We start from the raw sequence: 13,815 nt of genomic DNA on the forward strand, positions 1-13,815 counted from the left end.
TTATCAGGGAGAACAAATTAATAACCAAGAAGCTGAGGGAAAATGTCCATGTAATGTTATCTAATGGATAAGTAATATTCATACTCAAATTCATTCTGACCCCTAACACTGTAACCCCTAACCTCACAGACCCTAAAACTGTATCCTCAAACATATGTCAACAGTAAAGAAGATAATGTAGATTAGGATGGTGTTTGTGTGTGTAGGGTGCCTGTATGGACTGGCTGTATCATTCCCCCTGAATTAGACAGACGAGAGTGGACGACACACACGCACATACGCCCAGTTCATTAATGGTTACCTGTGGGTAGGAATCATCAATGATGGGAGTGCAGACAGACTAACAAACGGAACACACAGACGGACAGTCAGGGGACGACACCCCTGGCCTCCGAGCCCAGACGAAAGGGAAATGAATAATACTTTACTTTAGGAATACTTTCCTAACTTATTTTGATAATAGTTAACAAATATTTTACTTCTTATTTTATGAATACTATACTTTGCCAATAGTTTACTTTACTTTATTATACTTATGTTTTATTATACTTTACTAAGGCTTCATTTTACTAATCCTGTGTTTTACTAATACTTCATTGTACTTTATTCAAGTTTTATGCTTGACTGACTTGCTAACACCTGATTCTACTTTATTCACCTTTTAATTTACTAATACGTTATTTTACTTTACCGACTCTTTCATTTACTAATACTTTATTTTATCAACTCTTTAATTTATTAATTATTCACTGTCATTCAATGTTTGGCCTTTATACATTAAAAGTTTTTAGGTTTTGGTACTGTTTAGACAGATTTTAGACAACTTCTCTATAGCAACATTATACTGTGTAAAAGTGCACACAGGCTCAGAAAATAGCTGAGAGCAGCTGAAAACTACAGACTAATTTGCAAAAGATTTAAAAAAAATCTTTCCTCTGGGCTCTACAAACAACATACTTAAACAATAAGGGGGGCGATTGGATCAATTATAAAGCTGTAATCGATAGCAACAGCAAAATAACATGATATTCTGCTAAACGTAAGTTTAGAGTTGCCCTATTGAGCTTTATATCAGATAGAATGGCCCCAGAGTAGAAAACAGGAATCACGTTTGACATGCTGTTTCGGGAAAATACAAAAACTAACAAAGCCACTACAAAAAAACACATTGCTGCCCAAATCTGAGATTTCACATAGTTTACACATTTCAGATCTAATAACAAAGAAATGAAACAAAATGTAATTTTCTCCAATTATGCATAGAGGCCCAAACTGTATCAAAACCTCATATTGTGAGCAACAAGGCAAGCATCCCATATGATAGAGTGTTATTACATGCAGTTACCAAACAGTGTGAGTAGGACACTTGTAAAACAGACCAGGCATAGCCACTGCAGTACAGATAAAGAGACAGGTACGTAGATGCAGACTGTTGCAGTAACTTCTGTGCAGTTGGATTGTTTTCTTAAACACCAAACTGACAGGAAGTGACCTCACTTGATAACATCTACTCAGAGACTCACAGGTATGGGGGTACATGGTGACTGACACACACACAAGCTTACGCACACACACACGCACACTCAAGCACAGAAAGCAAACCGTATCCACACACATATGACAAAACAGTAAGAAAGGGATGAAATGCAAGTATGAAGATGATTTGCAGCACCCATGGAAAACGTGGCCTAAAAACTCTATTGGATAAATGTTAAGTTATCCAAAGTTAATGGTCCCATGCCTTGAATAAGATATGACATGGCTTAACAAATGCTGTTGGTATCGTAAAAATCTATAAAACATGCATTTGTGTCAAACTGCAATGACATAATCAATCCATCGATTCCATAATATTGCAGAAATGTGCAACAAATCAACAATAGCCTTATCCATCATAAACCCTTCTGGGGTTCAGACATCAACAATCTGTTTCATGACTGATACATGAGATGACACTATCAAAACTATAATAATATGAAGTAGTGTTGTGATGATGAGCATAGCACAAAAATAAAGAAACACCCGGGAAGAAAATTATAATCAGTTTGGCAAAGTTCACACACAGTTACGACTGACGGAGGACACTGAAAAAGAACTGAAGTGAGAAAGAAACTAAGCAGAACGACTGAAACGCGAGACAGAAAGAAACTCAAAACAGGAGGTAAAAATGGAGGAGATGGTGTTAGCCTGGGCACGTCGACAACATCAGACAAATCAACAAGAGTTACAAACGAGTCAAATTCAACTATCCTCTCTCTGCCTGCAAAGAAGTTAGTGCATTAGGCACAAGGAACAGAATCAAATATAGAGTGAGACATTGGCCCATTTTGATATAGGGTTTGGAAATGGATCCTTAGGAAACATAACCCAAAGTCAGCAGCTCTAAAGTGGTGGCGATTGGGTTGAAGTTTGGAGGGAAAGATAAGGAAGAGGGCATACCGCTTTCTGCTTCTGCAAACAACAAGAAAACAACCCCAAATCAAACAGCTGTTATTAACATAAAAGGAGAGATGAAAAATCAGATTATGAATGTGTCTCAATATCTCAATTGGCTGTCCTTCTACCTTCTGCTGGGGAAATGAAAGTGCTTGCTGTAGCACTCTGTGAAAAAGTTGAAGACCTTCATATCACTTAGCAAACTAGAAGGTTGACGATCTAGAAGAGCTGATCTTATTACACATATTGCATCTGTGAAATAATTGACTTCTGCTATCAGAGAGATATGCAGTTCAGATGGCACTGAGAATGGTGGCACTATGTAGTGGAAAAAAAAGCCTGGCATGACCAAAAGAAAAGCCTCACGATACCATGTCCAGGTGCAAGCACACTACAAAAAGGCTGAGCAAAAGTTGAAAAATAAATGTTTTTCAAAATATATAACAAGTTAGTTAGACATTACTTCTTCTATAGTGATTTCATAATATAGTAAAAACTCAACTAAAACAACTCCACTATAAATGCATTATTTGCACAAAACCAGTTCACACTGCTGTTGGCGTTGGGGTGGGTGGGATTTAGCAATTTATGGTAAGTGAACTATAGTAGTATTTCATGTTAATAGTTAGCAAGTTAATAGTACCATATAGCGTTAATGGTTTTCATGGTTAAACACAGAGACAACTATTTACAGATAAATCTTGAACGTCATCCTAAGATTTAAAAACGTTCTGGGATGTTACAGACAGAGAGGTCCAGTGGTGATACACAGAACAAGAGCAGCCATGTAGTCCTGTACAACACAGAGAGAAACAGAGAGAAACACAGAGACACCAACCTGCTCTCTCCCAGCTCCGACTTGTTCTCGATGGCGATAAGCAACAGCTTCAGCTTCACGTAGCACAGCCTGACACACACAGACACATAGACACACACAGAGGATTGTAAGGGAATGGTATGCCTCTTCAAGGTTCTAAATTATATAGCTACTATTTCAACATTACCAATAGTTTCAAATTAAAATGTTCCTTTTCTTTTATATTAATTTACTCTTAATGTCATTGTCCTCCTCTATCTACCAACTATTCTTCAGCAGTTGTAGCAGTACCAGGGACAGAACAGCGGTTGTAGCAGTACCAGAACAGCGGTTGTAGCAGTACCAGGGACAGAACAGCGGTTGTAGCAGTACCAGAACAGCGGTTGTAGCAGTACCAGGGACAGAACAGCGGTTGTAGCAGTACCAGGGACAGAACAGCGGTTGTAGCAGTACCAGAACAGCGTTTGTAGCAGTACCAGAACAGCGTTTGTAGCAGTACCAGGGACAGAACAGCGGTTGTAGCAGTACCAGAACAGCGGTTGTAGCAGTACCAGGGACAGAACAGCGGTTGTAGCAGTACCAGGGACAGAACAGCGGTTGTAGCAGTACCAGGGACAGAACAGCGGTTGTAGCAGTACCAGAACAGCGGTTGTAGCAGTACCAGGGACAGAACAGCGGTTGTAGCAGTACCAGGGACAGAACAGCGGTTGTAGCAGTACCAGGGCAGAACAGCGGTTGTAGCAGTACAAGGGACAGAACAGCGGTTGTAGCAGTACAAGGACAGAACAGCGGTTGTAGCAGTACAAGGGACAGAACAGCGGTTGTAGCAGTACAGCAGAACAGCGGTTGTAGCAGTACCAGGGACAGAACAGCGGTTGTAGCAGTACCAGGGACAGAACAGCAGTTGTAGCAGTACCAGGGACAGAACAGCGGTTGTAGCAGTACCAGGGACAGAACAGCGGTTGTAGCAGTACCAGGGACAGAACAGCGGTTGTAGCAGTACCAGGGACAGAACAGCGGTTGTAGCAGTACTAGGGACAGAACAGCGGTTGTAGCAGTACCAGGGACAGAACAGCGGTTGTAGCAGTACCAGAACAGCGGTTGTAGCAGTACCAGGGACAGAACAGCGGTTGTAGCAGTACCAGGGACAGAACAGCGGTTGTAGCAGTACCAGGGACAGAACAGCGGTTGTAGCAGTACCAGGGACAGAACAGCAGTTGTAGCAGTACCAGAACAGCGGTTGTAGCAGTACCAGGGACAGAACAGCGGTTGTAGCAGTACGCAGAACAGCGGTTGTAGCAGTACCAGGGACAGAACAGCGGTTGCAGCAGTACCAGGGACAGAACAGCGGTTGTAGCAGTACCAGAACAGTGGTTGTAGCAGTACCAGGGACAGAACAGCGGTTGTAGCAGTACCAGGGACAGAACAGCGGTTGTAGCAGTACCAGAACAGCGGTTGTAGCAGTACCAGGGACAGAACAGCGGTTGTAGCAGTACCAGAACAGCGGTTGTAGCAGTACCAGAACAGCGGTTGTAGCAGTACCAGAACAGCGGTTGTAGCAGTACCAGAACAGCGGTTGTAGCAGTACCAAGGACAGAACAGCGGTTGTAGCAGTACCAGGGACAGAACTGCGGTTGTAGCAGTACCAGGGACAGAACAGCGGTTGTAGCAGTACCAGGGACAGAACAGCGGTTGTAGCAGTACCAGGGACAGAACAGCGGTTGTAGCAGTACCAGGGACAGAACAGCGGTTGTAGCAGTACCAGGGACAGAACAGCGGGTGTACAGTAGCAGTAAAACAGAGCAGCAGAATGTAGCAGAGAGAGTTACCCATACTGGCCCAAGGACTAGATCACTGTGGTGTGTCATACTTACTCACAGACTGCTGGGAAGGAGAGCCCCACAAAGGCACTGGACAGATACTCTGTGTACATCTCATTAGCTACCCCTTCTAAATAGTACTTCTGCCATGTATCCTCTTCAATCTGAGAAGCAACAAGCACAACATACATATATAAATATGTAAAGATACATATAAATACATATATAAATATGTAAAGATACATATAAATACATATATAAATACGTAAAGATACATATAAATACATATATAAATACGTAAAGATACATATAAATACATATATAAATACGTAAAGACACATATAAAGACATAAAAATACGTATACAAATTGAAATTGTGTATAGTAGTAACTTGAGCACAGTTATAAGCCCCTTATAAGCCCATCCTCAATAGCAGTCTCTTAGTGATGGAGGAGAAGACACTTGAACTGCAGACACACTCAGATCCTTAGACCCATTATGAAACCGTCTCCATGTCTCTTTATCATAACTCCACCCCATCCTGACTGCTATACAGGCTTTAATATGGGACTCAGAACACACTTCCTCTATAACTAACACACACACCTCGTCTGTTTGGGGTAAGAGCAATTGGTCAGGCATCTTTAGGGGAACACTAATCGAGGGGATCCTGCAGAGATGGCATCCATTATATTGTGTGTGTGTGTGTGTGTGTGTGTGTGTGTGTGTGTGTGTGTGTGTGTGTGTGTGTGTGTGTATTTTTTGGGTCTCTCATTAGCACCTTTCACTAACTTTCTGATTCTCTTCCTGTTTCAATCACCTGTGATGACAAATTGCCATGACGACGGCCTATTATTGCCCTGGTAACAAAACAAGGCCTGATGAACTACATCCAGATCTGACCAGACATCCCTCCTTTCCCATTCACACACAGGCTCATTACAGACGTCTGCAGCAGAATGTGTCAGAACTGACCTATTTCTCCATCATGTGTACCAAAAGGCACCCTATTCCCTATATAGCGCTATGGGCCCTGGTCAGAAGTAGTGCACTAAATAGGGAATAGGGTGCCATTTGGAACGTATTCTCTGTAATTACCCAGTAAGAGTTGTGCTGAGAAAAGCTGTCGGACACATCGCTCTTCACCTCGTTAAGAAGCCTCACAATAATCGGTCCTCAAGTGCAACCCATCATGCAAAATAAGCATTCCGTTTCTAGCGTTGTGCATTTAGGTTCATATGTTTATGGAGGTCTCTAAGTCTAAGGCATGCTGACAGAATCAGAAGAGGCCACCTCTATTACAGACCTATTTTAATTACTCCTGTCCTCTCTCAACCGCACAATGGTGCCATTCAAAATGGATCATATTAGCATTTATGATAGATTTCAAATAATTTAATGTTCTTCGGTCATTCATTTTGACATCGACTTTCTGTTGCCAACTATTTTAATAATATACAGTATTCCGTGTGTATTCATCCTGCTATTAAACCAGAGATGGTATGGTTTGAATATAGCGTTTTGGTGTCCTGTTTTTGTTGAAAAACTACCAACTTTGAGTGAAGCAAAGGCGTGCTGACTTGGTGACAGTATATCATGTACAATTTGTTTCACTAGGCTTGGCCTAGCACGAGTTCTGACTGACTAGGGCTGTACCGCTTCACAACTCATCAAATAATGGTAACAATGATACTGTAGGTCTTCAATTCTTCCTCTCATGTGAAGTGATTCCTCCCTTCTTTGTCAGATGTTCATGCAGGCTACATCATATCCACTGAGCTGCCATAGATGATGAGGGATGAGTTTCCTAAAAGCTTTGCAGCTGTCATATGGTAGATGATGAAAGCCGAACGTTTTAAATCCCTCTTTAACGAGGGCAATGCCTTTTCATTCACAGCTTAGATCCCCGTTTATGTTTCAGCGTCGATAGTCCATCTTTTCTACATTTCTTAGTCTATGTTTTCATGCAGGAAATATGGCCAGCAGATGTTTCTTCTCCATCCTGACCTCGTCAGCCCGCTCATTATAAACTTCTCCATCATCTTTCATATAGAGGAGCACCTCTGCAATGCTGAGTGCCAAAGATCCTACAGATTATATACGATAAACCAGACTGACTGAAAGACCGTTACGATTCTGAATGATATGACTCCCTCAGAGATGTCTCACTCAGCAGACCAGAGCTCAGTCCTCCCATGGAATCACTTACACTATCTATCCTGTAGTACTACAGTAAATACCAAAGTAAAACAACATTGTGAAAAGGTTGTGTTAATGTTACCTTACTGTTATTGTGTCAATGTTACCTCTTATGACAGACCTCATTGTGAAAAGGTTGTGTTAGGGCTAGATTCAATCCCATCACCCCTTTTCGGCTATTTTAAAGGCAAGGTTTACAAGTTTGCGGAGACTGCATTCACCTTAAACACTGCATGGCTCAAACGGAAATGACCCTTAAATGTCAATCATGCTATAACGTGGATCTTCTGCAGACCAGATTGAATCTAGGCCTTAATGTTACCTTAATGTTATTGTGTCAACGTTATCTCTATGACAGACATTGTGAAAAGGTTGCGTTAATGTTACCGTACTGACATTGCGTCAAATAATTTGTGCTAATGTTCCCTTACTGACATTGTTAGGTTGATGAAAGAGATAATTGTGAAAAGGTCTTGTTAATGTTGTATCAACGGTACCTCAATGAAAGACCTCATGGAGAAGAGATTGGCCAGCATGGTGGAGAGGCCCTGGGCCAGACAGCTCTGAGCTATGAAGCCAGCCTTCAGCTCTGCTAGGCAGATAGCATCATCACCCTCCTTCCAGTTCCAGCTAGGAATGTTGAGCAGGTGAGCCTACACACACACACACACACACACAAACACAAACATATATTACACATCTCCCTTCTCCAAAGACATTTCAACCATAGTTATCATTATGTTTATCATTGCAGGAAGCGTAGGAGTGACGTGCTGACCCTACCTTGTTATGGTATTGTAACATTTGAGTGATAATTCGTATCTTGGGGGAATAGTTCTTGATAGAGATGACCCTACAAATTAAAAAACAAAATATTGAACACATACTGTAAACAGTCCTCTCTCCTGATTTTTTATCATCATTATCATCATTACCTCATGATGTTGGAGGCATCTTCAGCATCGGGATCTGGACAGTATTTATTAGCCAGAATCAGACAGGCGTCTGCTGACTCAATCTATACAGAGAACGATAAAGAGTTAGAGAAAACACAGCAGAAACCCTCTCACCTTCAAATATTCATATTTCAACCCAAGACTGATCTTCGTCAGGTCAAAGCAAAGGTCCAACTTGGATTGAAACGTTGTCACTCTTAGATGGTGGGATCGGGAGCATTGGCCTTTTTAGTATTTTCTTGTTTTCACGCACAACCTTTCACCCTGTAACTACAGTACGGTGTAATATGATTTATAACAGCAGTACACGCTAGTACAGTACCTTCACTCGGGCCAGATCGTGAGGGTTGAGAACAGATCCCTGGTAGAACTCTACCTGGGTAAAGTGGCGTTTGAACAAGGCTTCCAGCTCAAGATTAGGGGAAATACTACAGGAACAGAGAGAGAGAGAGTGAAAGAGAAAGAGAGAGAGAGAAAGAGTGCAAGGACATATACATGTTGGGATTTGAAGTTTTTAACTAATGAAGCAGAAACTCTTTCCGAGTGACTCACAAGCAGTGTGCTCTGTACTGTACTCAATCAAGGGGTTGGATCCCATAGAAAAAAGACATACACTACATGACCAAAAGTATGTGGACACCTGCTAGTCGAACATCTCGTTCCAAAATCATGGGCATTTATATGGAGTTGGATCCACCTTCGTTGTTATAACAGCCTCCACTCTTCTGGGAAAGCTTTCCACAGGATATTGGAACATTGGTGCGGGGACTTGCTTCCATTCAACCACAAGAGCATTAGTGAGGTCGGCCACTGATGTTGGGTGATTAGGCCTGGCTTGCAATCGGCGTTCCAATTCATCCCAAAGGCCAGTCAAGTTCTTCCATACCGATCTCGACACACCATTTCTGTATTGACCTCGCTTTGTGCACGGGGGCATTGTCATGCAAACAGGAAAGGGCCTTCCCCCAAACTGTTGCCACAAAGTTGGAAGCACAGAATCGTCTAGAATGTCAGTGTATGCTGTAGCGTTAAGATTTCCCTGCACTGTAACTAAGCGACCTAGCCCGAACCATGAAAAAGAGCCCCAGACCATTATTACTCCACCAAACTTTACAGTTGGCACTATGCATTCGTGCAGGTAGTGTTCTCCTGGCATCCACCAAACCCAGATTTGTCTGTTGGACTGCCAGATGGTTAAGTGTGATTCATCACTCCAGAGAATGTGTTTCCATTGCAGCGAGCTTTACACCACTCTAGCCGACGCTTGGCATTGCGCATGGTGATCTTAGGCTTGTGTGCGGCTGCTCGGACATGGAAACCCATTTCATGAAGTTCCCGTCGAACAGTTATTGTGCTGCCAGAGGCAATTTGTAACTCGTAGTGAGTGTTGCAACCGAGGACAGATGATTTTTACGTGCTTCGCGCTTCTGCACTCAGCAGTCCCGTTCTGTGAGCTTGTGTGGCCTACCACTTAGCAGCTGAACCGTTGTTGCTCTTAGACATTTCCACTTCACAATATCAGCACTTTCCGCTGATCGGGGAAGCTCTAACAGGGCAGAAATTTGACGAACTTGTTGGAAAGGTGGCATCCTATGACGGTGCCATGTTGAAAGTCACTGAGCTCTTCAGTACGATCCATTCTACTGTCAATGTTTGTCTATGGAGATTGCATGGCGGTGTGTTCGATTTTATACACCTAACAGCAATGGTTGTGGCTGAATTATCCGAATCCACTAATTTGAAGGGGTGTCCACATAGTTTTGTATATATAGTGTAGATATTTTATGCATACTTTAGAAATACATTAGACCACACATTTTGTTTTAAAAAGGGGGGGGGGATCATGAGAGAAAGAATAGAGGAAAATACAATTTCCTATGCTTTATGTTTATATTATTTCATGTTTAACTATGCTATGTAATGGTTTAAAGTCAGGGAGTGAAACATGTACTTACTTATGGAGAAAAACAATTTCTACATTGACATCATCCCTGTCCTTGTGTAGGAAGTCTTTGAGGAAGTTGGAGACACTTTCGAGCGTTATATGACCACAGACCACAATGTGCCTGGAGAAAGGGGGGGGTGAAATCAACTTGAGCAAGGCAACATAAATCACAACTAACACAGGAATGCCTCGAAAAGAACAAACACATCATACCAAAGCACTCTCAACTCTAATTCCCAATAAAAAAAACTATTTGTTTCAGAAAAATGTATTCTGAAAACTAGACATGACTTTTGGTGGTGTTGTTTTTTCAGTAAAAGAAAACAAATCCCCACAAGAGTGAAAAACGTAGTTTCCCCCTCCTTGTATGGAAAAACCCAACATGACGTGTGCAACCAAACCCTGAACTTTGAACCACTTTAAGGAGACCTAAAATATAATCCTACAGTACACATTCTGGTTTAGATTGTCATCCGTCCCTTTGCGTCAAACCGACCCTCTGAGAGCCGAATACATGTTGACAAACACGTACATCAATACACGCACGCTTTCATACAAGGCATTACTAAAAGCCTTCTAAAGTGGTTTCTTGGTCTGCGGCTGACAGGACCTCTAAACAGAACTTGAGGCTGGTTGACGTGTGGATGGCAGGATAGTGTGTTTAAGTGAGGCAGAGTTCTATGTCAGACATAGAGCACTGCGAACTTCGGGAGGAAGATGGATTTAGACAGATAGGGGATAGATCGGATTGGGGTCATGACTGGGGTCGTGACCTTGTTTGTCCCATGGTTCCACTCTGGGCTCCAGTGTCAGATGGTGATGAGCCACTCCAGAGAGAGAGGCTCTCAGATAGAGGGGTTCACAGTAATACTCACATAGGATCTTCACTCATACCAGAGTAGATTTCAGTCAGTTTGAACACAGATCAAGCCTGTTCAGGTTACTCAAAATACGTATTATTTAGTTCTGCTCTCCAGAACAAAGCAAAGATTTTGCAAGCTGCCTAGGGCTGGGTTTCCCAATGCCTCCATAGTTAAAGTAGTATGTTGATACACTACATAATCAAACTAATCCACAGGATTAAAGACAGTTTGAACCGTTCAGCTTTACCAAAGGTCTCATTTGTACTGCGGTAGGAAAAACCAACTCAACGTCGTCGAGCCAATGTCCGACGTCACACCTCAAATAAAGAGAAACCCAAACATGCTCTTGTTGAGTCCAGCCTCTTGTCATCAAGGGGATTACATTGGACACAGAGACGGCGAGCTACCCTAATTGCCCTAAAAAGACCTGTAAGACAATCTGTGTAATTACAATGTCTCTATTCAAGAGATGCCACAAGACAAGAGATGCCAGATGACAATTCGCTTCTGCAGCTCTGTCCCTGTATGCGATTGGTGGAGCAGTTAGACTGTCTGTGCATTGGGTTACTGACTCAGAACTGTGGTCTGGCCTGATCACTATACAAGACCTAACTCATCAGGCTCGATCTGTTCTAACGGAAACAAACAGTGATCCAAACCCATGCTTTCAAACTGGGAGAAGATGAGACCATTAGATGATACATGAACTCCTGTTGTATATGAAGGACTCGACTGTAACAGTGTGAGTGAATTCTCTCAGCTGTGTGAATATGAACGGTAAGGAAGTCCATATGAGTTCCAGTCCAGATCAGTGTGTCCAAAGTGGCATTGAAACACATTGAAGAGGTCTAAAGCAGACTGATGCATACTTAAGTGGACTGAAGCAGACTGAGGCAAGGCTGAGGCAGACTGACGCAGGCTGAAGCAGATTGAGGTGGACATGGCCAAAGGAAAGGAGTAGACATGATCTGGTGGACACATGGCCTGGTAGCCACTGAACACAATGATCTTCACAGATCTGGCTTTCATTCCACGAAGCGTTTAGAAGAGCAGCGGTGATTGCATGGTGGGCCCTGGACTAACTATCCAGCTATGTGATGAGGCTGTGAGCTCTCTGGTGAGATCAGATGATGAGCAGAGGTCTCAGTGAGATGCCAACAGCCATTGGCAGAAGATGATGTGTCCCATTCAGGGAGACAAAAACATCAGTCATGTTTTCCTACTCCCAATGTCCTGAAGTCATCTTCAGAGGCTGAGTACAGTATATGGGATTTGCGCAGTGTAGTAAATGGCTTTATTGTGGCATTAAGACAGGCGCGGGAGCACTCAAACAATCTCACTCACACACACGCACGGAGTTCATCTCAGACATCTCGTATCCATGTACACTACCGTTCAGAAATGTGGAGTCACTTAGAAATGTCCTTGTTTTTTAAAGAAAATACTTTTTTTGTCCACTAAAATAACATCAAATTGATCAGAAATACAGTGTAGACATTGTTAATGTTGTAAATAACTATTGTAGCTGGAAATGGCTGATTTTTTATTGAATATCTAGATAGGCTTACAGAGGCCCATTATCAGCAACCATCACTCCTGTGTTCCAATGGCACGTTGTGTTAGCTAATCCAAGTTCATAATTTTAAAAGGCTAATTGATCATTAGAAAACCCTTTTGCAATTATGTTGGCACAGCTGAAAACTGTTGTCCTGATTAAAGAAGCAATAAAACTGGCTTTCTTTAGAACAGTTGAGTATCTTGAGCATCAGCATTTGTGGGCCAGAAACAAAATACCTTGTTTTGAAACTCATCAGTCTATTCTTGTTCTGAGAAATAAAGTCTACTCCATGCGAGACATTGCCAAGAAACTGAAGATCTTGTACAACGCTGTGTACTACTCCCTTCACAGAACAGCGCAAACTGGCTCTAACCAGAATAGAAAGGGGAGTGGGAGGCCCCGGTGCACAATTGAGCAAGAAGACGAGTATATTAGAGTTTCTAGTTTGAGAAACAGACGCCTCACAAGTCCTCCACTGGTAGCTTTATTAAATAGTATCCGCAAAACACCAGTCTCAACATCAACAGTGAAGAGGCGACTCCAGGATGCTGGCCTTCTAGGCAGAGTTGCAAAGAATAGCCATACAGTATCTCAGACTGGCCAATAAAAATAAAAGATTAAGATGGGCAAAAAAACACAGACACTGGACAGAGGATCTCTGCCTAGAAGGCCAGCTACAATAGTAATTTACAACATTAACAATGTCTACACTGTATTTCGGATCAATTTGATGTTATTTTAATGGACAAAAAAAAGAAATCCTTCAAAAACAAGTGCCCCCAAACTTTTGAACGGTAGTGTATATATGATTTTTAAAGCGGAACCATTGTTGGGAGTATATACGCTTCAGTTGACTTCATTGCAGGATGGACAGACTACTGATAATTTTGCCTATTGGTGTGCCAGGGCTAGCATTATAAACAACAGCACAGTATCCAAGCCAAGGAAGGTATTTGGCTATATATTTAAGGAGTAGTAAGGATACGATTCAAAATCTATTCATTGGTTTGCAAAAAATTAAACTTCCTTTAGGCTTATTCGACTGTGGACTTCTCAATGAAATATCAGACTCAAAAACTCAAGTTGTGTGTACAATCATGGTGGCACAGAACATATGAGAAAATATTACACACAAATACCAAGCGCCACAATATAAGGTGCACAGCATCACACAAAAATGCACAAGGGAAGACTGAGAACATTCATTACAGACCATGCAGG

The 13,815-nt window shown here is 42.1% G+C and overlaps 1 protein-coding gene across 30 annotated transcripts in view; it reads right to left on the reverse strand.

The window, feature by feature from the left end:
- Positions 1 to 13,815, reverse strand: part of kcnma1a (potassium large conductance calcium-activated channel, subfamily M, alpha member 1a) — a 260,694-nt gene that overhangs the window by 59,533 nt on the left and 187,346 nt on the right. For 20 of the 30 annotated variants that reach the window (XR_006770679.1, XM_045722188.1, XM_045722190.1 and 17 more), the window contains exons 10-17: positions 10,184 to 10,294; positions 8,551 to 8,656; positions 8,208 to 8,290; positions 8,056 to 8,125; positions 7,770 to 7,925; positions 5,128 to 5,237; positions 3,275 to 3,343; positions 2,440 to 2,451 (exon numbers count right to left, since the gene is read on the reverse strand). Coding sequence is in view for 29 of the 30 variants with exons in the window: in XM_045722188.1 (XP_045578144.1) it covers positions 2,440 to 2,451; positions 3,275 to 3,343; positions 5,128 to 5,237; positions 7,770 to 7,925; positions 8,056 to 8,125; positions 8,208 to 8,290; positions 8,551 to 8,656; positions 10,184 to 10,294 (717 nt within the window). In the remaining variant the exon portion in view is untranslated. The remainder of the gene's footprint in view (positions 1 to 2,439; positions 2,452 to 3,274; positions 3,344 to 5,127; positions 5,238 to 7,769; positions 7,926 to 8,055; positions 8,126 to 8,207; positions 8,291 to 8,550; positions 8,657 to 10,183; positions 10,295 to 13,815) is intronic. The other 10 variants (XM_045722191.1, XM_045722206.1, XM_014215722.2 and 7 more) reach the window with 1 other exon arrangement.

Source organism: Salmo salar, chromosome ssa01 (genome assembly GCF_905237065.1).
Source record: "Salmo salar chromosome ssa01, Ssal_v3.1, whole genome shotgun sequence".
NCBI lineage: Eukaryota > Metazoa > Chordata > Actinopteri > Salmoniformes > Salmonidae > Salmo > Salmo salar.